The 25,481-nt window shown below is 37.4% G+C and overlaps 1 protein-coding gene across 3 annotated transcripts in view; it reads right to left on the bottom strand.

Annotated features, from left to right (window-relative positions):
- The window catches only part of pdzd2 (PDZ domain containing 2), a 69,609-nt gene that overhangs the window by 43,728 nt on the left and 400 nt on the right, over positions 1–25,481 (bottom strand). Inside the window, exons 2-9 of one of the 3 annotated variants that reach the window (XM_055024836.1) lie at positions 24,390–24,566; positions 14,862–14,930; positions 14,569–14,788; positions 12,905–13,368; positions 11,005–11,449; positions 6,727–6,872; positions 5,605–5,737; positions 433–579 (exon numbers count right to left, since the gene is read on the bottom strand). In XM_055024836.1, coding sequence (XP_054880811.1) covers positions 433–579; positions 5,605–5,737; positions 6,727–6,872; positions 11,005–11,449; positions 12,905–13,368; positions 14,569–14,688 — 1,455 coding nt within the window. In that variant the 5' untranslated portion in view covers positions 14,689–14,788; positions 14,862–14,930; positions 24,390–24,566. Of the gene's footprint in view, positions 1–432; positions 580–5,604; positions 5,738–6,726; positions 6,873–11,004; positions 11,450–12,904; positions 13,369–14,568; positions 14,931–24,389; positions 24,567–25,481 lie in introns of all 3 variants that reach the window. The other 2 variants (XM_055024839.1, XM_055024838.1) reach the window with 2 other exon arrangements.

The raw sequence follows: 25,481 nt of genomic DNA, 5'->3' as shown, positions 1-25,481 counted from the left end.
ATGACAAAAGCTAAACATGCTGCTCCAGTTAATGGTGATATAAAAATAGAATTACATCAAATAAAATTGCACAATGCTTCTATTTCAACTAAAAATATTAAAGACAAAATTATATGACAAAGATCTTTCCAGGATAACATGCCCTGCAGTTTTCATAATCCTATTTTGTTAGGAAGTATAGAAATGTTCTAGGTCCCCTTTGAGGGTTTTCTCAAAGAAACTATTCTCAAAGTGTTCAACTGCATACTCTGATCCAATGTTGGTGGTAGTTTTCCATAGTCAACATTCCAATGCTTTTTTTAAAACCCTTGATTAACCAGGAGACTTATTAAAAACTAATTCTCGTTTACAATAATGAATGCAGGTTATTTTGTGTTTTTTTAGTACTATGACAATAAACATCCACTCATATGTCAAATAATCTGAGGTTACCAGAGAGAAATTGTTTAGACCAGTGGTGCTACTGAAGGAAAAGCAGGGGGGTGCAGCCTGAAACAGGGATGAAGAGGATCTGCAGGTGCTGATGAGATCCGGAAGGCTTGTGGAGGGAAAATGTTCAAAATCCACTTTTGACTCCTCCTGCAGGGACACAGAAAAATATGCATATTACATAGAAAAAAAATCCAACAAATCTAATTAACCAAGAAATAATATGACAAAAATTTGTCATAAAAGTATTACTGATTTAACTTTAACTTTAATAACATAAAGCTACATAATTTTTAAAGATTAATCAGTAATACTTTTATAACAAATTTATGTCAGATCATAATTTCTTGGTTAATGTCAAGTTGTCATTGTCACATTCCGGGTTCTTTGTTTTCTTTGTGGGCTACGGTCCGGAGGATCACTCTTGGGTTCCTGGATTCTTTATTTTAGATCCCTCCCTTAATATGGATTACCGCTCCCGCTCCCCTCCTGTTTGTCTCGGCCACCAGATGGCAACTGTTGAGGGGGGCGGTACTGTCGTGTTCCGGGGTTCTTTATTTTCTTTGTGGGTTTTTTTTAACTTCTGCTGCTACTCACCGTTCATCCACCAGATAGCGCCAAACTTTCCTTCTCCGGAGAAGTGTTCCATCATCCTGCACACCAGAGATTCATCATCTCATCAGTCCTGGAGTACAAGAGGAGCTGACTGCCAGTACTTCGACACCTGAGTGTTAGCCAGTTTATGGTACTCTGAGCCCCTTGGAGCTAGTCTCTGTTTTTCCTCATTGAATTGATTTCCTAGTGATTTCTGTCGTTGCTTCCTGTATGCAGGTGTTTTCCTTGTGAATCCCTGGATCCTCCTTGTGACAATCCAGCCTGGTTTTCTGGACAAACCTCCCTCGTGACGCTACGGAACGTACCCACTGGTTGCTCAAGTTCCCAAACTAACCTCCTCCGTCTGATTGCAAGTTCCTCCTGGATTCTCCGACTGTCTCCACTCCACCTGAACTTACCTGTCTGCCGTAAGCCGCACTTCCTCGTTGCCTTCCGGATTCCTTTGGCCAAGTGCTGGATGACCTGGACCCACAAAGAGACTGAGACCCCGAACACCTCAGCAAACCCTCCCAAACAGTGCTCGTCATCTCCACAAGTAAGATCTTTCCAGTACATCCGTTAACACCTCCATTTTCAACCACCGTGAACTCACCATCTCCTTGCTGTGTTTTCATAGTATGCCGACCGCTCCATGAGCCCATTCCCCTCCTGGACCAGACCCGTTTACCCCTCGTCCCTCCTGTTTCCTGAATAAATTATCTTTTACTGATTCCGTCTCTCCTGTGTGGTGTTCTGCATGTGAGCTACACAATTAGAACCCATCATGACAGTCATAACAAAAACATTTTGAATGTCAACTTTGTATTAAAAGTGTCAGGATTTACTGAATGACACCTTATGACAGTAGTCATAAATAGTCATGAAGACTTATTCATGTTCATGACAGGTGTTATGTCATGTTTATGACGGTGTAATGACAGCCTTATTCACAACCTGTCAAAGAAAGTTTTCCTGTCTGTATCAATTAATCAATCACTCAATCAAATTTTATTTGTATAGCACATTTCAGCAGCAAGGCATTTCAAAGTGTTTTACATCATAAACACAAAAACACAAAGTCATGCAACATAGAATAAACAATACATTGTTACATCATTACATTTTTAATTGATTACTTTTCAAATCAAACTCTAATCAGGTGTGTTTTTAGTTGAGATTTAAAGGAAGTCAGGGTTTCTGCTGTTTTACAGTTTTCTGGAAGTTTGTTCCAGATTTTTGGTGCATAGATGCTGAAAGCTGCTTCTCCTCTCTTGGTTCTGGTTCTGGGGATGCAGAGCAGAACCAGAACCAGAACCAGAACCTGAGAGTCTGGAAGGTTGATACAACAACAGCAGATCTTTGATGTATTGTGGTGCTAAACCGTTCAGTGATTTATAAACTACCAACAGTATTTTAAAATCTATTCTTTGAGCTACAGGGAGCCAGTGGAGGGACTTTAAAACTGCTGTTATGTCTCTATCTTCCTGGTTTAGTGAGAACAGGAGCAGCAGCTTCTGGATCAGCTGCAGCTGATTGATTTGTTGGACAGGCCTGTGAAGACGCTGTTACAATAATCAATGTGACTGAAGATAAACGTATGGATGAGTTTCTCTAGATCTGGCTGAGTCATTAGTCCTCTAATCCTGGAGATGTTCTTCAGTGATAGAAGGCCAACTTTGTAATCGTCTTTATGTGGCTCTGAAGGTTCTAGTCATCACTACTCCCAGGTTTTGGGCCTGATCGTTAGTTTTTAGTTGTAATAACTGAAGCTGTGCATTAACTCTAGATCTATAGCTCTAGATCTATAGCTCTAGATCTATAGCTCTAGATCGTTCCTCTTTAGTCCAAAAATAATGACTTCAGTTTTGTTTCTGTTCAGCTGGAGAAAGTTTTGGCACATCCACACATTTATCTGTTCTAAACATTTATTCAGTGATTGGATGGGGTCAAAGGTCACCTGGTGACATCGTAATGTAGAGCTGTGTGTCATCCGCATAGTTGTGGTAGCTAATATTAATATTTCCTATTATAACCTGAGCTAGTGGGAGAATATAAATATTAAATACGAGGGGTCCTAGGATTGAACCTTGGGGTACCCCACATGTGACCTTTGACCTCTTTGATGAGAAGTTTCCAATTGAAACAAAGAAATCCTTGTTCTTTATGAAAGAATCAAACCAGTTGAGCTCTGAACCAGAGAGTCCAACCCAACTCTCCAGTCGATTCAGTAATATGTCAAAAGCTGCACTGAGGTCCAACAGAACCAGCACCGTGGTTCTCCCACAGTCCGTATTTATATGGATATCATTGAATACTTTGACTAGGCCAGTCTCCGTGCTGTGGTGAGCACGAAAAACCAGATTGGAAAGAGTCAAAGCAGTTGGTCATCATGAGGAAACTATTTAATTGTTTACACAGTTTTTTCAATAACTTTGCTGATGAATGGGAGGTCAGAGGTCAGAGGTCGGCCTGTAATTCTGCAGTAGTGATTTGTCCAGGTTGTTCTTTTTTAACAGTGGTTTGATCACTGCTGTTTTCAAAGCCTGGGGGAAAACGCCTGATGTGAATGATGAGTTACGATTTGGATCAGATCAGTCAATAACAAGCAGGACTTTCTTAAAGAAATGTGTGGGAAGACATCCAGACAGCAGGAGCTTGAACTTAATTGACTTATAATTTCTTCTACTATAATTTTCAACTACTATAATTCAGTAGTTGAAAATGGGTCATTTTTCCTGTATTTGTTTTGTTTTGGTACAGCAATGGTTCTAGCTTTAGAGTTGATGTGCAGATTAATCCTCTGATTTTTTGAATTTTCTCTGAAAAGTAGCTGGAAAACTTGTTACAAGCAGCATTAGATTGGAGTTCAGGTGGTAACGTCATAGGAGGGTTTGTGAGCCTGTCAACTGTTGCAAATAAAGCTCCAGCATTGTTCATGTTTTTGTTTTAACATCTGCAAAGAAAGCCTCCCTTCCATGTTTTAGTGTTAAGTGATAGTTACGTAGTTTTTCTTTGTAGACGTCATTATGAACGTGAAGTTGAGTTTTACGCCATTTTCGTTCTGCTCTGCGACAGAGTTGTCTTGCAGATCGAACTGTTTGTGCTTTTCTCCATGGAGATTTTTTCGTACCAGACACAACCTTTACTTTAATTGGGGCAATGGAATCAATGATATATGAAACTTTAGACTGAAAATCATCTACCAACTGATCTACATCATCATTACAGCTTAAGGGTGAGGAGGAAGAGTAGATTTGATTAAATGTTTCTGTGAAAGAACGTTTTTGACAGTAGCTGTTTGTCCAAGTGGGTCAAAGAATAAAGAACCTTCAAAGATAACAGCAAAGTGATCCGACAGGGCGACATCAGTTACAGAGACATTGGAAATATTCACACCCTTACTGATAACCAGGTCCAGTGTGTGTCCTTGAGTGTGTGTTGCTTGTTTGACATGTTGTGTTAAACCAAAATTTTCTAAAATATCAGAGAGCTTTTTTGCTCCTCTGTTTTCGGGTTTGTCCACATGAATGTTAAAATCACCAACAATTATTAAACAATCATAATCAATGCATATGAGAGATAAAAGATCATTCAAGTCAGTAAAGAAATTTTCCACATATGCTGGAGTTTGTATAAAGTTAGTGTCAAAGTTCGTTTGAAGCCTTTAACCTGAATTCCAAGATACTCAAAAGAACTGAAATGACCCAAAGACATTTTACTACAGTTTATGGTTTCTTAAATATAGAAGCCACGCCTCCTCCTTTTTTATGTTTTCTGTTCTCACTTAAAAAATTGTAGTCAGGAGGCGCTGATTCAATGAGTACAATTTGGTCATTATGTCATTCAACCATGTTTCTGTCAGAAACATAACATCAACATTATACTCAGTGATGAAATCATTAATTAATAGAGCTTTAGCACAGAGTGATCTGATATTTAAAAGAGCTACTTTAAGTGGCTTGGAGGCCAAAAGATTTTCAGTCTGAGGTTCCTTTAGGCAGGGGATCACTCTGAGGTTTGAATTAGGACCGCTGTTTCATATTCTGGTTTTTTGTCAATTTTCTTGTAGTGATCCGGACAGGTAATGTCCTGTTCTGCAGAACCCGGGGGCCAGACACATTCTGGATGGAGACAGGTGTAAAAATATATCTGGTCCCGGCCTCAGACCTCAGAAACATAGAGTGATGGATCCTCTGGGAAGTCAGGGGCAGGTGGCTTAAATGTAGTGAGGTCTGCTACGTGAGCGCTAAGGAGAGACCTGCGAACCTGCTGATTCATTCCATCTGTAAATTTTGTTTTGGTTCTCGGCTTATGCTTTTTCACACTGAAACCAGCTCTGACAACTGACTTTATTGTGTAGGTTTGTAAAATAAAACATTGTTTACTAATTTCCACTATCTAATAGTTCTTTAAACTGACAGCATTTTTCCCATGTATACTGGGGTTAAAGTAAAAATGTTGTATTGTTGAAATTCACATCAAAAGCTAATGACTCAATGTGTAAGGAGTGTGTCATCTCAATGCAGAAACCTAAGGAAAGTGTGTATGTTAATTTATGTTTGTGTGAGTACATGCATTTACCTGACTTGATACCACCAATTGGACAAGACCAGTAGTGGAGCGAAGGACAGAAACAGCCTCTTGATGTGTGAGACCCACTAGAGACTGACCATTAACCATCAGTAATTCATCACCAACATGAAGACGGCCATCCCTGAAACTCCCACAAACATGCATTTCACTTGAATGAAAACAGTGAGGATTTCACTTTTAATATTTAGTAGAAACAATTTGATCTCTAAATCTCCAATGATGAATCCCACCAGGAATACAATGCAGAGGCACTATTTACTCAATAAAAATTAGGCTACAACAAAGAGTTTCACTTAATATGACACATAAAAATGTGCTGCATGAATATTTGTATGTGATAACTAAACCTATGAAAATTACAAACATGTTTAATGGCTTATGTTTATTTAAAAATTGTACAATTGTACAACAGTGAAGTGATATTAATTGAATTAATTTAAAAGTATAAATACTTAAAATATTTTCTGAAAAAGGTAGGATATTGATGATTTTTTACTTGAAAATATAAATATCTGAAAGTGATGTTGGTACAATTATAGGTTGTGTAAACCAGATAATTATGGCATGGATGATAAATTATAAATTTTATATTTAACATTTGGGGCTGCACAGTGGCGCAAATGGTAGCACTGTTGCAGCAAGAAGGTCCTGGGTTCAATTCCCGGCCCAGGTTCTTTCTGCACAGAGTTTGCATGTTCTCCCTGTGCATGGTGGGTTCTCTCTGGGTTCTCTGACTTCCTCCCACAGTCCAAAAACATGAATGTCAGGTAAATTGGTCTCTCTACATTTTCCCTAGGTGTGAATGTGTTGTCTGTCTCTGTGTTGCCCTGTAACAGAGTGGTGACCTGTCCAGGGTGAACCCCACCTCTTGCCTGAAAATTTTGCTGCAGATAAGATGGATGGATGGATGGATGGATGGATGGATGGATGGATGGATGGATGGATGGATGGATGGATGGATGGATGGATGGATGGATGGATGATGGATGGATGGATGGATGGATGGATGGATGGATGGATGGATGGATGGATGGATGGATGGATGTTCATATACATATATATATTTCATATGCATGGAACAATTTACAAATTAATTGGAATTTCTGTTACCTGTGAATAGCGCCCCCTTTCTCTATATGAGTGATAATAATTCCATGAGAAGAGCGCTTGGAGCCACGTCCCCCTGTTATTTGTATTCCAAGACCCTCATGACCTTTCACCATATGCATCTTCCAGATGTGACTGCCCTCTAACAGCTGGGGGAAACAGAAAAACAAGAAGAAATCTATCACACAAGAATGAGACAAAACTATTGATATAAATGACACAGAATTCAAAATGAACAGTTTAATTGTATTCATCAGAATTTTACTCAGTAATGAGCTTAAAAGATGAGCAGACATGTCTCCAAAATATTTTTGTTTATCATTTTATTTTTCGGGAATATCATATCAGATTTAGTCCTGTTTCCTTTCAGGGGTTCGAAAACAGATCCATGAATGTTTTGTAGAATTCTGACACAAATCCACTGGGGCCCAGTGCTTTCCCTCTGTGGAGGGATGTGATGGCTCTTTCCACCTCTCTCTCTGATATTTCTGCACTCAGATCTTTCTTTTTTTTAATCTGGTAAATTTGGCAGCTTGATTTGTGAGAAAAGATTTGACATTAAAGAGTTGTCACATTGCTCAAATTGGTGCAGATTTTTGTAGAATTAATTAAAAGCTGCATTTATTTATTTTCTTTGGGTCTGTAGAACAGGACCCAAAGAAATTGAAATTGAAACAATTGTTTGGGAGGACTTCCATTTTGTATAAAGGAAAGATATCCACCTGGTTTAGCCCCGTGTTCAAACAACCTTTGTTTAGTGAATTGTCTACATCAGTAACAGTGTTGGAGAACTCACTGAGAGCTGTTCTGTGTTGTTGTAATGCTCTGTGTACACTGCAGTAGCTATTATTATTTTGTTTAATTATATACATTTATATTTATTTAATTTGAAAATAAACAACACACAAGAATGTATGTTCATTGCTCTGATGATTTTTTTGTCACCGGACATTAGCACTGTGCTACCTGGCTACATGCAGTAGGACACAGAATGAGAAGCGTCACAGCCTGCGTCTTGTGCTTGGTTACCGGTTGTTCCTTGGACTGTGGTCATCGTTGAGCGTTGTTTACCGTTAGGGCATTGCCTCAATTGTTTTGTATAATGGTGCAGGGGAACAAAAGGAATCAGAACTTGCTCATAGATCAAACCCCTGACACCGTCCAGTCCAAAGCATTTGCCTCTATAATGGTTTCATTTCAGCCCAAATTGCCCATGAACGCCATTACTTTATCTGCCAAAATAAAAATCTTTGCTTCTCCATCATGCACAATCCTCAATCTGGCCAGGTAAATAAGGGAGTACTGGTCGCCTTCCTCCTGCAACCATTGCTGTACCACATTGAATCCTTTCTGCTTGCATATGGTATCTGCTGACACATCCTGGAAGAACATGATCTTGGAGCTGCAATACATCAGGAGCTGGTGTTGCACTACTCAAAACAGGTCTTGGTCTCAAGACCACTTTTTAATAATCTCTGTCTCGTCTCAGACTCAAGCGCATTCGGTCTCAGTCTTGTCTTGGTCTTGGACATTGAGAACTCAGGATTTTATTTCAAGACCACAAATGTGGAAATATTACTAAATTGTCAGCATATTGTCCAGTTTATTTGTTAACATCTTTGTTTTCACTGGATGCAAAACATACTGAATAAAATCCAAACAATACGGGACTTAATAATTATGTGCTTCTGTTTCTGCTGTCACATGTCGCCTGCCCCAGTCAAAGGGGCAGGCGAATTAAACTTAAATAAGTTTTAAAAATTAAACTTAAATAAGTTTAATTCTTAAATAGGTTTAAGAATTAAACTTATTTTAAGTTTACTTAAACTTAAAATAACTTAATTTTAAGTTTACTTAAACTTAAAATAATTTAATTTTAAGTTTAAGAATTAAGTTTAATTCTTAAACGTATAATAAAGTTTAAGAATTAATATTGTTCATGTACTGATATTGTTTATAAGTTTATAAGGATAGAGGCACAAGCTAGTTCTAAGCTTGTGGGTTGTTTACTTTTGACACATAGCTGAGAGACATTTTACTTGTTTGAGATCAATATAAACTTCCTTTCAAGCACAGCATATCTAAATGTATTCTTCCTGAGCTTGGAATAAGATTTTCACTTGCGGGAGTATTAATATCCCCCAAGTTGATTAAAACTTGAAGAAATCAGCTGTAAATTCATAATTAAAATCTCAAAATGTCCTTGCTTGGACCAAACAGCTCTAAGGAGGCTTTTATGACGGTTGGTTGACATTTGACCTTGTCTATACACCAACTAGATATTATCTTCATCTAGTGTGATGATTTATTTTTTCTTAAAAAAAGATATTTTTTGACATTACAACTTTAAGTTCTTATCTCGTTCTGATTGCACTACTCTTTGGACAGGAGATGAGATTTTGGAGGTAAATGGAGACTCTCTCCAAGGACTCACACAGCAACAAGCCGTCCAGACCTTCAAGGTGAGCTTCATGTTTACAGTTAGTTTAGATTTCCATGGCAACAATTGTAAAGAGTGAAGCATCTAAGCATGTAGACTATATTTTACAAACATTTGTGAAAAATGAGTCGCTCTCAGGAGCTTGTTGAATTCCAGCATTTAACTGTGACAGGATACCACCTGTGCAACAAATCCAGTCATGAAATTTCCTTTCTTCTAAATATTCCACAGTCAACTGTATTTAAGAAAATGGAAGTGTTTGGGAACAACAACAATTCAGCCACAAAGAAGTAGACCACATAAAGTGACTGGTGGGGTCAGTGGATGCTGAGAGGCACATAGTGCACAGAGGTTGCCAACTTTCTGCAAAGTCAATCATTACAGAGCTCCAAACTCCATGTAGCCTTCAGATTAGCTCAAGAACTGCGCAGAGAGCTTCATGGAATGGGTTTCCAAGGTGGAGCAGCTGTATCCAAGCCATACATCACCAAGTGCAATGCAAAGTGTGGCAGGCAGTGGTTTGAAGCATGGACTCTACACCAGTGGAGGTGCGTTCTCTGAAGTGGCAGATGGCGCTTCTCCATCTGGAAATCTGATGGGTGAGTCTGGGTTTGGCGGTTGCCAGGAGAACAGTATTTGTCTGACTGCATTGTGCGAAGTGTAAAGTTGATTGAGGGTGGGGTTATAGTGTGGAGTTGGTTTTCAGGAGCTGAGCTTGGCCCCTTAGGTTCAGTGAAAGGAACTCTGAATGCTTCAGCATACAAAGATATTCTGGACAAATCCATGCCCCCAAATTTGTGGGAAGAGTTTGGAGCTGGCCCCTTCCTCTTCCAACATGACTGTGCTCCAGAGCACAAAGCAAGGTCCATAAAGACATGGATGGCAGTGTCTGGTGTTGATGAACTTGATTGGCCTTTACAGATTCCTGACCTCATCCCGATAGGACACCTTTAGATGAATTAAAGTGGAGACTGAGAACCAGGCCTTCTCATCCAATATCAGTAAGTGACCTCACAAATGCTCTTCTGGAAGAATGGTCAAAATTCCAGATAAACACACTCGTAAACCTTGTGGACATCCTTCCCAGAAGAATTGGAGCTGTTCTTGCTGCAGAGGGTGAACAAATGTCTCATTGAACCCTATTGATTAGGATTAGAAATGTCAGTTAACTCATATGTGAGTCAAGGCAGATGAGTGAATGCTTTTGACAATCTACTCTACATTTGAATAGAGCAAATACTTGTTTATCTTGTAAATAAAACTTAAATTCAGTTTTTTTTTTTTTTTTTACTGATTTTAATGTATAAACTTTAATTTTAACATTGTTGTCTCATTCACTTAATTTTGTAAAATGAAAATTACTTCTGACTTGCTTTCTACTGTTTTTTAATAAAAATGTATCAAATATGCTATGGATCATTGATTATGCTATCAACATTGAATTTAAATGTTATTATTGTGACAGCCCGAGTACACCTTAAACAAGTTTCCAGTCAATCACTGGGCCAACAGAGCCGCACACAAGACAAACAGCCGTGTACTCACATCATAGACAATTCAAAAGGTTAATTGATTAAACATATCTGTGGGAGGAAACGGAATTATCCACATAAAACCCACACATAAAAACTCCACACCAAACATCATCGGTGAGGATCATGGTGGAAAACAACATTCTGTTCTGAGTAAATCCATTGGTCTCCTTCTCTGTATAATCTGGATGCTGTTTAAACTTTCTGGAATATTTTCATTTAGTCTCTTTTTATCTGTATAATGAGGGAGTCATTAGTGTCATCACTTGTGCGGTTAAACTTAAGCGTAGTGTGTCAGGAGAGTCTCACCTGGGTAGTAGCTTCACTAGTGAAGGACTGCATTTTGCATTCCAACATCTGACTGTGACTTCTCCCCGGCAGAGTTCCAGCAGATCCATCGAATGAATGAATCGTTCTAGTCTGAGGAGACAGGTCTGGGCTGCACTCTTCTCGTGAAGAACTGACTTCTACATCAGTATTAAAAAGGGAGTACTGATTCTTGGTTTGGATCTGTGATGGAGTACTTTCCCTGTAGCCTTGATTAGATGATCGTGATATCACCCCGAATTTGCGCGTACGTTTGCAGTTCAGCACTTCAAAATCAGTTATGTCCTGCTGGGTTTGACAGTGATCCATCTTGTTAGGAATTGTGAAACTTCCCTTGACACAAGGAGGGAGAGGGGCCTTTCGCTTGATGCGACGCAAAAGGATCAAATAAATGCCACCGCCATTCCAGCACTGATCGACCAGGTAGCTGTAAATAAAAGAAACAGACTTAGAATCTACAAAACTATTCTGTTCTGTTTTTGCCAAACGCATTACATATTTAAAAAGCCATTCATTTTCAAGGAAAGTTTTATTGTCCATTCAAGAAAAAATGGACAAACTGCTGCAAAGTTCCTTGTAAACAACTGACTAAACTGATCATGCTACACCACCAACAGCTAGCAAAATATTTTATCTAAACTCACTTGGTAGATATAACGGACAAAAGTGCTCAGCATACAGAAACATCAAACTACACCAAATACCCGTCAGCTGATAAGCACTATGTTCCCCTCTCTCCCCACAACTGCAGTCAACTCTTGCTATGCTGCCTCAGTTTGCCTAACTCTCTCAGACACGCATCCTTCACACTGGATTGCTACCACTTCACAGTCTGGATGAACTGGGCAGCATTGCGAAAACATTTGAACACCTTCATTTCAGTGGGAAAGTGTTGTTAGACTCTTTGTAGTAATAGATTTTCCAGTGTGTTATTTGCTATTGATCAACTATAATGTCATTATAATGTCAAGGACACGACCTACCAGGATGTGTCCTTGAGCTTTTGACAATTGGGATATGGCTTCCAACATCTGACCTTATGGCTGGTTTCAGTTTTACCTTTAGTGTTTAACGACTTTGACAGCTGCATGTAAGGATGCAATTAAATGGGTTTTCTATACAGAGCTGCTGCTACAACACCAATGGGTAAATAGTCTTGCACAATAATTTAGAATTAATTATTTTTAAATTGTAATTTAAAAATTTGTATGTGCAGAAGTCCTTGGAATAGTAAAGTATTTATTCCCATGGACACAAACATATGCAGGCCTCCTGAAACAAATATGGCTTCTGAGGTCTGAACCAGAACCTTTAATATATTGATTTTATGACAAAGTCATTGAAATCATACTTGTACGGTTCTTTTCAAGACACATAAAGAAACTTTACAATGAAATCAATCATCCTTGTTCATATATTTATAGCATTTATTATTAATTGATGATTCGGCCCAAAAAATAAACACTGTCAAATCTCTTAACTGTTAAAGAACTCTTATATCCCATAAGTTAAAGCCTCTTACTGCTGAAATAAGTTTTTATTGTTGCAGTTGCTTGATGAAAATCAAGTAATTTTGTTCTCAGCCTCATGATGTCTGTCACTTCTTTTCTCAAACACCCCTGAACTTTATTCTTAATTTCATTTTCATCTTTCTCCCTTTGTCATTGTAGCTGCATATGTGTCAATATTCTCTTGTCATCATGTTGTGTTTATCGTGGACTCAAATGCAGAATGGAAGAGGGAGCTTGTAAATGAAGGACATTTAAATATCACAAGGAGCTAGAGCAGAACAAAAAAACCAGAAGTGCAAGAAGGAAAAAAACAGCAAGGAGACATGAAGAGAATACAGAGTCAAACGGAAGTATCACTAATGTCATCTTACCTGGCTCCGCTGACATTAACTCCCACCATGAGTTGTTCATTTACTGACAGCAATTCATCTCTGAGTTTGATACACCTACAACAGGCTGCTGGGCTTTTCTTTTTCACCTCTGTCACCCAGATGCAGCCGACGTCGACAATGGGGCCCTCCTCTCTCTTTTTCCTTGAAGAGCCTTTTTTTCTGATATCAGGATCCCCAAAAACAGGGATGTTCCCAAAGCTCAGGCCAAATTCAGCAGTATTGTCCTCATTTTTTCTGAAGGACACAGCATGAACTTCGACATCAAGTCCCTTCCTACAACAGGAGCCTGGAGCTGAGAGAGCTGTGTCACTCTCCATGAAATTTAACTTAATATACTCCACCAATTTCTGAGCGGCAGCCAGACACAAGGGCAGATCATCCAACTGAATACTGCCACAAACACTGTCTTCTTCTTCTTCTTCTCCATTGTGGCACTCTTCATCCTGGAGGAGGTAGAACCAACAAATATGTATACACAGTCAATTTTAGATTCCTCTATGTGACTTCTCAGTCTTTGTTACACTCTGATGTTTATTTAACCCCTTAACCCTCATCCCCAGAATCACCAAAACACCTGAAAAGGCATACCCAAATGAAATCAGCTGCTGTTCTTGAACAATGAGAACATGCAAGAGCTTGGCCTCTTGACAAGCTAAATTTTCTTTTTTTGCAGTCAAAAATACTTTAACTATAAGTAGTTTGTAACACAAAAGAAATAGACAAATTTTGCTTCACCCAGATTTTTTAATTTCATTTCCTGTAAATGCACATTGAGTGTTAAATGCATGGACTGGAAAATACAATGAATCTGCAGAATAAAGTATTCTGCTTGTGGACTTCAAGACTGATGAAAATAGCACAAAAAAGAATGTGCTATGTAAATGGAAAAACAGTATACTGGGGTTCTGGTGTGAGTTCAGGGATTAAAGGTAACAACTGGTAGGCAATTAAAGATTCTAATCCTGAACTTATATTTCAGGATTAGAAGTAAAACATCCAGGCAGATGAGTTTAGACAAGATGAAATTAAATACATCCTTAGTTCTCTGGCCTTAGTACATCTATTTATTCTTTGAGCTTATGATGCTATAAATTTGGTCATGTATTTGGACTGAACATAAAAAAAATAAAATGCAAGATGAAAACAAAAAAGGCTTTTCTGCCTTAAAGCCACCGGTTACATATTACTACTGCTTGCTTTAGAAATGAAAAATTTTTTTGTATCCCAATAAAACTGGACGAATACTGGTAGAAAGATTTTAACACCATAAAATTAAGAATATTTACTCTCAACTTCTAAAGGGTTTATTATTAGAATCTGGTTTTATTCTGGTTATAACCAGAGACATAAATGCTACAATTCCTGAATATTGTGAATTTCAGTCTTGACAAAGATTTACAAACTAATCTGATAGCAAATCCTACTAAGAAAATACAAAAGCAATCAGTTTTTCACATAATTGTGGCCACAATATGAAATCTGCAGTTCTGAATTGTAAAGAATCAGGTGAAATTAGTGTAATGCTTAAAGTTTAAAGCAAAGGTGAGTTTTTAAAGGGTTTATTAGTTAAAAGCAAAGGTGTGTTGAGATTTACAGTAGTTATTTACAGTAACCACAAGTATTGGTCGAGAGCAGTGAAGTACCTTGTATTCCAAACTGTCTTCTTTTATGTTGTCAGTATTGCTAGAGCTCACCATCTGAGCCCTGAGCCAGTCCTCCAGCAGCAGCAGAATGCTGAGGGCGTTGTCCTGAGTAATAGGCATACTGGCATTTTGAGCCTGCTGCAGATCCCTCACTGACAGTGACAGTGATGATGCTTGCTACCATCAGAAAAGTAGCAGGAACCAATGTTGCCTTAGCTTCCTAAATCCAGTTAAGAGCATCAATTACTTAACAGAAGTTGTGTTAACTTAAAAAAGAAAATTGCCAATGTGACCTGGAGGGGAAGAAGTCGTATTGCTGTCCACAGTGGTTTAACAGTGGTTCTGCAGGACCAGACTATCACCTGGAAAACACACATAAACTTGTTACATTGCAGCAGGAAGCAAAAGATGGCATGCAAATAAACATTTTAAAAAATTATAAATTGGTTTAATGCTTCACTCAATTTTTTATAACCTGCTGATTATGTTCACTCACATCTTCATTATGCAAATTCATGTTTTTTGAAGTTTATGTCATGTTACGTTATTTTCCTCATCAACCACTCCGTATCTGGAGTGTTGCTTTGATTCTTTCATGCATATTTGAGAAATCCTCGACTCTCCCATTGCCAATGTGCCTCCTTTTCACCCAACGCTTCAGTCTGCAGTTAAGGCTTCCTTCCACAGGTCACCCTTGTCCTGTGCTTACTCCACACAGCTCCTCTAGACTAGCAGCAGCAGCAGCCAGCAAACACAAGGTGTTTTCTGGTTTGCTGTAAGTTGAGTTAATCATACAAATTGCAACACTCCTCAGAACTGTTGTAAATGGCATCAGTGGATGGCATGAAGCACTGCTATGATACATGCAGAAGGAAGGATGTTGGAAAGGTCGGTTGTTAAAAGGACAAGTTAATTTCAGGGCGTCAAATACAGCTTTGATACGAACTCAAATTTCTTGTACGTTGTTTTGGATATATACCATATTTTTAGAGCAACTGAAGGTAACAGTTACTTCATTGTGCTATGAAATGGCTCCATGTACCTGGAAATGCATAATACATATGTGGATAAGACGCAGGCAGAGGATGAAAAGAAATTACCTGCTCTGTTGGCGTGAACATCTTTGAAATACCAGAAGACTAAAATACTAAAATATCAGGCCTGGTGGCCAAGGTCAATGTTTCAATTCTCAGTTTAATAGCAAACACAAGCAGCCAACACATAGGGCCTTTAAAGATTCCAAGTAAGAAGAGAAAATGCAAGAGCAAACAAAAAAAAAAAAAATAAAAACAACAAACAGCAAGTATTGGAGAGCAGAGTGGTCATAAAAGAAAATGAAGTTGAAAGACATGCTGCATCCTGGTAATATTACACCAGGAATTATTTGTTGGTTATGCAGATTAAAAGAGGAGTAAATGGAGGATATTTAGAATCTTTTTTTTTTATTCTCATTTTTTTTAATCTTCCTAGTACTTTCACTGTCATTCTATTTGTTCGTCATCGCAGACATTTTTGCGTGAAAGTTTGCTCTGCTTTTCAAATAAATATAAGCACAAAAACATCTGCATTTTGATTCTGGCTTAGTAAATCCATTTGCAGATGGTATGGTGTTACATTTACATATCATTTTCTGAACTATGTACTTTAATTAATGTTTCTGCTAATAACTCAGTCTTTTCTTTATTACTAACAGCAATTTTCCCGTTCAATTCTAGAACAGGTAAGGAAAAGTTATTTATAACACCATTCATTTTCTTAATAACTATACCTCAGATAACTTGGTTTCTCTTCCAATAGAATTACAATATTGCCTCCAACATGCCTTTTTAGCTGCTCTAATAGTCTTTCTAACTATAGCTTGTGCTTTCTTATATTGTATTAATGCCTCAAAAGAATGGCTTCTTCTTACCAATTTAAAAGCTTTATTGCTTGCCCTTATAGCACATTGCTCATTCTACCATGGAATAGATTTTTTATTTCCTCTTCTCCCTGTTTTAGAAATTGCAGTTTCAGCTGCTCTGAGACGGGTTAGCTGAAATGTCCTTATTTATAACCTTGGAGGGAGGGATGGGCCAAAGAGGACTGAGGGATGACAGACATTGGATAAGCCCAATTTCTGTCAAAAAAATAAACCAATGGGTTGTCACGGTCGATAAAAATTATGTTTAATATACGTTTTTTGTTGTGCCGCCCCATACACAGTATATGCCTCAGATGGTAAGTCCTCACCTGGACAGAAGTTCAAACTGAATTAAGCTTTTATTTTCTTTCTTCAAATTGTCAATCCGCCACGGTGGCTCGAATTTACATGCCACTTCATACTTTCACCTGCATTTGGCCAGTGGCGGGTGCTAATTTCCACCCCTAATTTATAGGGGCCCCAGACTTTCAGTAGACCTCTGATATATATTTTTAGGCAGATCTATGAAGACACTGTCACAGTAATCAACTGAGCTTAAATGCATGGATTTTTCTCAAGCGTTTCTAGAATGACAAAATCTAATGAAAAATAATTTATCTCTCAACCTTACAATTCTAAATCTCTCTGAGGTGCTAACATTAAAAAATGATTTGCAGTTAACCCCTCCAAGCTGTTTCGATCTTAGAGCAATCTGCAGCCAAGTTTCAATGGAGGCTAAACAGTCAGATATTATTAGGCTTATTAGGGTTTATTTAACAAAATAGCAACAAATTTGCTTATTTCATAACTTCATAATCAGCGACCTTCTCTCCTATGGTTTGTTTAAAAACTACAGTCTCAGATCAACACATATGCTTTGCATTGCCCACACATGATGACAATGATAAAATATGATACAGTTAAATGTTAGAGTCTAACTTGATATGGATTGTTGCTATGTTTCTGTACGGTGTTTTGTTCAATGTGCCCCTTTTTAGCCCCTGCCTCTTTAAAAGCCTCTGCATGGCTCTGTGTGACAGGCAGCTCTAGTCTACAGCACTGGGAATAAAGAACATGCAACTAGCAATGTGTAATCATCTTTCTCCATAATTATACCATAGAGCCATTTAAAAGTTGTGTCAGTTTTATCATTTTGGTAGGAATTGCTTAAACACTCCTTATCCTTGTGGCAATGATGAAAAATGTCCTAGCTATATGAAAACTCAAAAGGTATTTTGTGCGTTCCAGAGTTGCAACTAAAAATGTTGATTGGTGCTAAAGCTGCTTTCAAGGGTTTAAAAAATGCAAGCCCACTAAATATCTTCAGTAGTCTAATTTTGGTTTAAAAAAAAAACAAGTTGTCCTGAGGAATCTGGGGTGACCCTTCATCTGCACTCTGGATAAAACTACATTGGTGGCAGATGTGGACAAAAAAAAAACACAGGCTACCATAAGACCACACTTTAATCACTATCCTGAAGTTGAGCTTCAAATAAACTCTTTGGTTTCGTGGTTCTGTATGTCTGTCTATTCCTACATACCCAACTGTAGGCAAAATGCCCTGCCCTGTTCTGTGCAGAGTTAAATCAGATGCAAAACTTGTGTGGGTTTCCTTGGACTTACTGGAGTTATTGGTGGCATAAACTGAACGGATGATGGAGATTGTTAAAATACATTCACTGACAAAACCAGTTACCAAATCAGAAGGAAAAGACCAACTTGTATATATTTTTGATATACATGCAGAGCATTTAGTGGAGCTGAATATGATAAACAGGAGCTGTTGTGTTTGAGGCAGTTTCCAGAGCATTTAACAGTCAATATGCCAGAATTAGCAATGGAGGCAAGTTATCTATAGAGTGAGTAAGGCTTGAGTTATAGTCACACTTTTGAAAGTTTGTGTTGAGCTTGTGCAAACCAAGACAGCAATATGTCGTTTGTAGTTAATGTGTACACAGTAGCCATATTCTCATAAAATGAGCCCTCTCAGAAGTTTTATACAAAAGCCAGTGCAAGGAGACTGGCTCTGTAAGAGCACCTTCCAAATCGTCCAGTTGGTGTGAATGTTTCTGAGGTGCACAACCAGGCGCTGCGACATGTGCGGGTCCAATGCAAGGGAGCGGTGTTGCTGCTTCCAGTGCACGGCGCCACACACCAGTTCAACACATCAACTATAACCCTAGCTTAAAGGTCAGCAGAAACAGAACATACCCAGACATGATAGGGTCTAACACGTACATGATGAAGTTAGATAAGAGTGAAAATTAAGGTTACGTTTATCTCAGACTAATGTAAAGCCCTAAAGACATCTTTAATGTGGTCACAAAACTTCAGGAAGCACTCCTGAATGACACACATTCAGGATAAATGTACAGGCAACATGTATAACATCTGGAGAAGAGTTGGCATTGATTTGAAGACTTTTGGATCCTTTGATTGTATGGATACTTCAGATTAAAACACAATCACTAATTATCTAAATAAATGATTCACATGTTTGAGAAGAAGAATATGAAGATGCAATAATAAGAAGAGGGTAGAGTGATACAAAAATTGTACTCAAGTCAGAGTCACATTACTATTAGAGGAACAAATCTTCTCAAAATTTTAGTCCAATATGCACACTCCGATTGTAATGGATTTTTCAGTTTTGTGCCTGTCCTTTCACTGACTGATACAATTGTAATATACATCAAAATAGCTTTTCTATGTTGTTTCTATGTTGACTTTTAGCAAAGCTGAAAACATGACATTTAAACAAAACACAACTCCAGTAGCTACAGAGTAAAGCCACCGTTTTCTTTGGATCTAATTGCTATTTGTGAGCTTGTATTTCTAAGTGTAATCTGGAGAAAATATGTTTTATGATGTCAACAATGTAAGTGTAACAATAAAAAACTTTATAATATCTTTATAATAACTTCCTAATGTTTATAGTGTCTTTAAAATAACTCAAAGAGAAAGTTAAAGACAAGAGAGCAGGATAAGCTGTCCCTCCTTTAGCTATCAGAGATTGAAAATCAACACTTTGCAGCATACCTTGCTCCCACGTGTTAAGTTGCTATAATTTTCATTGTAAAAAAAAAAACATGCAAAAACAGGACTGGACATGTTCAAAGGACAATCAAATCCACTGAATGGATTTGATTTTGCATTCAATAAAACAATATTTATAGAGCGGTGGAAAAATAGTTATTAGGAAATAAAAACAATAAGAAAGAAAATAGGCAACCCAACATAGTTGTTTTTTTTTTAATTTTGTCTTTTAATTTCTTGTTTTAATAAGTTCTTTAGCGTTATTTCAGTTAGTCCGTGCAATTCTCCACACGACCGCTCGGGGCGCTGTCGCGTTGGTGGCATAGAAAAAATTGAGAGCACAAGAATAAATCTTCCGTTGCGTGTTGACGGAAGTTCAACGTGTGTGTCTCATCTTTTCTGTGTCACAGCGTCACACTTTGGGAGAAGATCATTTGCTACATTACCCTGCAGCAACCTGTTACCCCACGTCGCTGAGGGTAACATATTCATTCAAACTTTTCCCTCTGATCCAGATCTACGTAAATCATTGGAATGAAGTTTTTATATTCAGATTAAAGTTTTTAAATATCCATGTCCAAGTGTAACATGTTGTTTTCTTCATCTTAACACAAAATAAAAGTTTGAGGTTTTTTTTTTTTAACTTATTAAATTTTAAATTGATCAATAGATTAATGATTCTATTGATCCATTCAGTGAGACAGAAAACCACCATGAAATCCATTTGTTACATGTTGTCACTCAAAGCTGAATGACAAGAGTATTAACATTACATTTTCGGTAATGACCTAAATCTCTCTAAATGGAGCCCTGCCCCCATACAGAGAATCTCAGTCTTCCTGATCTATACTTGTAATGCTACAGCATTTTAACAGCAGAACCAGTTTATGTTCATCTACACAGAGTCACTCAGAGCAGTATGGACTTCCAAAGCACCTTTGTGCAGAATACAGAATAACCATACCATACCATACCATACCATACCATACCATACCATACCAATACCAACTTTATTTATGAAGCACTTTAAAACAACCACAGCTGATACAAAGTGCTGTACATAAAATAGATGAAAACAACTAAAAACTCTTACAGTTACAAACATATAATGTAAAACTAGATCTCGCTGGAGTTGAAAGCCAAGTAAAGTTTTAAGGTTTTAAGACGAGCTTTAAAAGTGGACAGTGAAGGGGCCTCTCTGACCTGCAAAGGAAGGTCATTCCATAATTTAGGACTGTTGAGAATGAAAGAGGAATAACTTGATTTAGCTCATTGATTTTGTTCCTCTGTTGTCCCGAATTCTTAAGCCTCAATATGCGCAGTGAGAAAGAGCAATCATATGACATCAGACTTCAGATATCTAGAGTTTATCCAGAGAAAATTAATGCAAGAAGAATGTTACAATAAGCATCTCACCTAGATTATCAAAAGTCCAAGACGTGACAAAACAAAAATAATTGGACGAGTTGAAAGAAAGTAAAGACAGAAAATGCATTTTCTGGAAATTGTGAACTCAGGCAGAGGGCAATTTGAATTCTCTGTTGTAAACAAAAACTTTTATAAGCCTGTGCCTTTCTCTAAATTTAAATATATGCATTAGGAGGTGTGTTTTCCTTTGTGGGGGCTGTCTTAGTATTGATTTTATTACCTCTGGGGCCTGCTAAAAACACCCGGATCTTCTCGTACCAGGCTCTTGCCCAGGCCTTGATTTATTGCGTGCAGCTGGAGCGTTCTCTGCCTCAAATGATTCCACAAGAAAGTAGTTTGTATTTTTTACACAAACTTGCACAAAATCTAATGCTAAATACTAACTATAAGTTTGGATCTAAAACTAACTAATTCAAAACATGCTTAAAGAAATATATTTAATTCTAGTATGGATAAAATTATTTAAAAAGTTTTAAGATCCTAGTGAACTTTTGAACCACATTAGAAATTTGTTAATTGCCTGGCAGACAGACTCCCTGTCTATAAAGAGTTAAGGAAAGTCTCGGCCTGTCTTTTCTGTAGAATCCTCCCTATAGAATTTATGTAAAATCTGAGAGTGGCCAGTTGTTTTATTTTGGATCTTTATCTAAGTTTGTCTTAACGTAAAGGTTAGCCTGTGTACCATTGTGCTAATTTAAAATTCTTATTTTCAACAGGACCCACGACAGAGAAAGCTCTGTCCCCTCTGAGCTTCCGTCTAGAACCATTCTAAAAAGCATCTGTTCCACAACAGAATGGCTGAAAAAGGAAAACAATTGTTTGCAAGGGCTTAGCCAAGATCCAGACCTCAACCTGAATGAAAAGCAGTGGTGGAATTGTAAGGGAGAAATAAATGCCCTTCACAACAGCATCAGAGACCAATAAAATCATATTCATTCAATCTATGTAAATCATTGGAATGGAGTTTTTATATTCATATTTAGGTTTTTATTCATGTTCAACTGTAACATGTTTTCTTCATCTTAACCCAAAATAAGACCTTGAGGGGTTTTTTTTTCATTTACTTATTAAATTTTAAATTTTTAACTTATAGCTTTTAATGTAATCTACAAGCACTGTGTCTGCAGCTACCCAACATTGTGCCAAATTTTTTTTGTTGTGGTAGATGTAGCAATAATAAGTGATTGCAACATCAGAAAAAAGGAGCACGAGAAACTGGAGAAATACCAGGGCCTCAGGAAGAACTGGAGAGGGCCTGGAAGGTGAAGACCACAGTGGGTGCCTGTGGTCATCGGGGCCCTCGGGGCAGTAACCCCCAAACTGGAGCAGTGGCTACAACAGATCCCAGGAACAACATCAGACATCTCAGTCCAGAAATGTGCAGCAGTCCTTGGCACAGCCAAGATACTGCGCAGAACCCTCAAGCTCCCAGCCTCTGGTAGAGGACCCGAGCTCAGAGGATAAGAACCACCCACGGTGGGTGAGAAGGGAAGTTTTATATATATATATATATATATATATATATATATATATATATATATATATATATATATAATATATATATATATATATCTTGGCACAGCCAAGATACTGCAGGACCCTCAAGCTCCCAGGCCTCTGGTAGAGGACCCGAGCTCAGAGGATAAGAACCACCCACGGTGGGTGAGAAGGGAAGTTTTTATATATATATATATATATAATATATATATATATATATATATATATATATATATATAATATATATATATATGTGTGTGTGTGTGTGTGTGTGTGTGTGTGTGTGTGTGTGTGTGTGTGTGTGTGTGTGTGTGTGTGTGTTAAGATGAAGAAAACAACATGTTACACTTGGGTTAGGACATCTCCTTCAAACAACCTATGTCAGATTTATTTTACTTTTCTGTTTATAGCTTTGACCTTTACAGAACTTTCAAAAACTTTAAAGGGAGGTTCAAATAACCTGGTACAAAGTGTTAGGAAGCAGCATATTTTCAGAAGAGTCAAGAGTGAAAAGCTGTCTGCCTTCAGTCTGATATTTAAGTTGTTCCTGAGGTGGAAATCAGTGACTCTAGGTAGAACCCAAACTCCTTTAATAGAACATGTTCTGCTGTGGCTCTGGAACTATTTAGTTCTAAGATAACATAATTGGAGTTTTTAATTTTGCTTTTACATCAGCATTAATAACTCATTTGAGGGGTTTAAATTCAATGTTATTTTTTGTGGTATTATATTAGCCTTCATTATGTCCTTGCACCTCTAGGCCTCGGTCTAGAGTTTCCAATATTTGCCTGTAGAATCTTTGCCTGGTTGAACGCAAGAAGGCCTGACATAATGTGCTTACCTTCATGGATGTGGCAGGATTATAAAGACTGTACTACATGGATTAAAGTTCTGTTCTTATTCACCAACATTCCCATTACTTAGTGAATTCTGCACAGCCTTTAAGATCCTTACAGTTATTGGGTCAATAACTGTAAGGAAAGATTTTTAGTATTCTGTCACAAACAACAAGCAGAACATTAAAATATATGTTAAATAAGTTATTTGTTTTCTTACATATTTGTATTTAAAAACACTAAACATGGTAGGTCAGATAATTTAACAACAAACTCCTAAAGGTTGTAAAAGTTACATCTCCTAAAAAGTGTAAAGCAGTAGGATAAAACATTTTCTTCAAATGGACAATGAAGACAGTGTAAACCTCTCCATGCTTTGTGAAAGCAAACATGCTGTCCACCATTGAGTCACTGTCCTTTTTTTCACTGTAATGTGTAAAAAGTGGAATTCAGTCAAAAATTAGTTTTGGCAGCATCATTTTCTTATTGCAAGCATAAACTCCTTATACTCAAAATGTTTCTTTATTCTTTTACAATGTAATATTCTGGGATTTGTTGAAATGGGGCTTTTTCTAATCTTTGACCATATGGCACCTTGGAGAAGAGCAGGGTAAAGGGGGAGGGTGGAATCTAGGTCAGTCTGCATTCTGCAAAACAAAGAGTAAACTAATCCTTATAGTTGGAATGTAAAATAGATTTTATATATATATATATATATATATTAATATATATATAATATATATATATATATATATATATATATATTATATATATATATAATACACAGCAGACACAGCAGAACATGTTCTATTAAAGGAGTTTGGGTTCTACCTAGAGTCACTGATTTCCACCTCAGGAACAACTTAAATATCAGACTGAAGGCAGACAGCTTTTCACTCTTGACTCTTCTGAAAATATGCTGCTTCCTAACACTTTGTACCAGGTTATTTGAACCTCCCTTTAAAGTTTTTGAAAGTTCTGTAAAGGTCAAAGCTAAGGTCAAAGAAAAGTAAAATAAATCTGACATAGGTTGTTTGAAGGAGATGTCCTAACCCATAGAAAATAGTGCAACCTAAACCAATCACTTCAGCAGTTTTAGATTGCTATGAAGGAATCAAGTGTACCTTTGGATCTTGTCGTTTCACAGTACAGACCTGGCGGAGGTAGCAGCTTCAGAAGGGACTTCCATCTCCCCAGCCATTTATTCCAGTTCCAGACACACTTAAAACACGTCAGCTTCTATGGAGATGCTTTTAGGAATCTTACACATCTTTTCATTTAACAATCCATTTTCCAGTTTTCTGTAACAAATTTCAAAGGATTTCCAAACACTTGAGGACAAACAGTTTTTCTATAAATTATGAAATAGCACAATGGGTTTCAAAGTAATAGTTTGGTAAACAGTCGACTCAATTTATGTTGTTTTGTGGCAGGAAATCAGCTCTACTTTACAAGCTGTAGTACTAAAATTTGGACCCCACAATCCTCCTTGTGAACATGCATTTTTTGAAGCAAAGTTTGTACATTTTGAACATTTTTTTATGTTTTAAAAGTTCAAAACTTGCTTTGTTTGACACCTGATCTGAAGTGATTCTTATTTGAAATGTCTGTGGGTTCTCTCAGTCGGTCAGTTGAAACTAATCAATTTATTTGCTTAATATTTTAGTTCAGGTAATTCAAAGATAACTCATTCAAATTAAATATTCATCTGTTAAATAAGATCTTTTGGATAGCAGAATGAATAATAAAGTATTTTAAGTAGTCTAGCTTCTGTTTTCTAGTACAAGTCAGATCTGGAAAATGATAAAATACATGTAGATTTTCGTAGAGGCTTCCATACTTCATAACTTTGTTTTTAAAATAGACCATAGCTTCTTAAGAGTTGTCTTAATGGTGAACAATCTGCTCTGGAAACCAACAAAGACACTAAAGACTAGAATGAAGTACACAGAGCAGACCTCACCTGATTTGATTTGCAGAAGGTAAATCATGGTCATAAGCAGCATTGCACAGTTTGACCAATCAGCACAACGACCACTGAGAAATGGTTTTGTGAATATGAAATCAAATCAACTATTTCAGAGTGGTTTGTTTGTGCTTTATTTCCACTGTCAAAATCGTTTCTTTTAATTCCTGCAGGATGAGCTGCACTGAAACAAAAGCAGCACATGAAACAAGCAGTTCATCCTGCAGTTCAGCCTGCAGTTCAGCCTGCA

This window comes from Poeciliopsis prolifica, unplaced genomic scaffold (genome assembly GCF_027474105.1).
Source record: "Poeciliopsis prolifica strain line A6 unplaced genomic scaffold, Auburn_PproV2 SCAFFOLD130, whole genome shotgun sequence".
Classification (NCBI taxonomy): Eukaryota; Metazoa; Chordata; class Actinopteri; order Cyprinodontiformes; family Poeciliidae; genus Poeciliopsis; species Poeciliopsis prolifica.
This window is presented reverse-complemented; position numbering and strand designations above follow the sequence as displayed.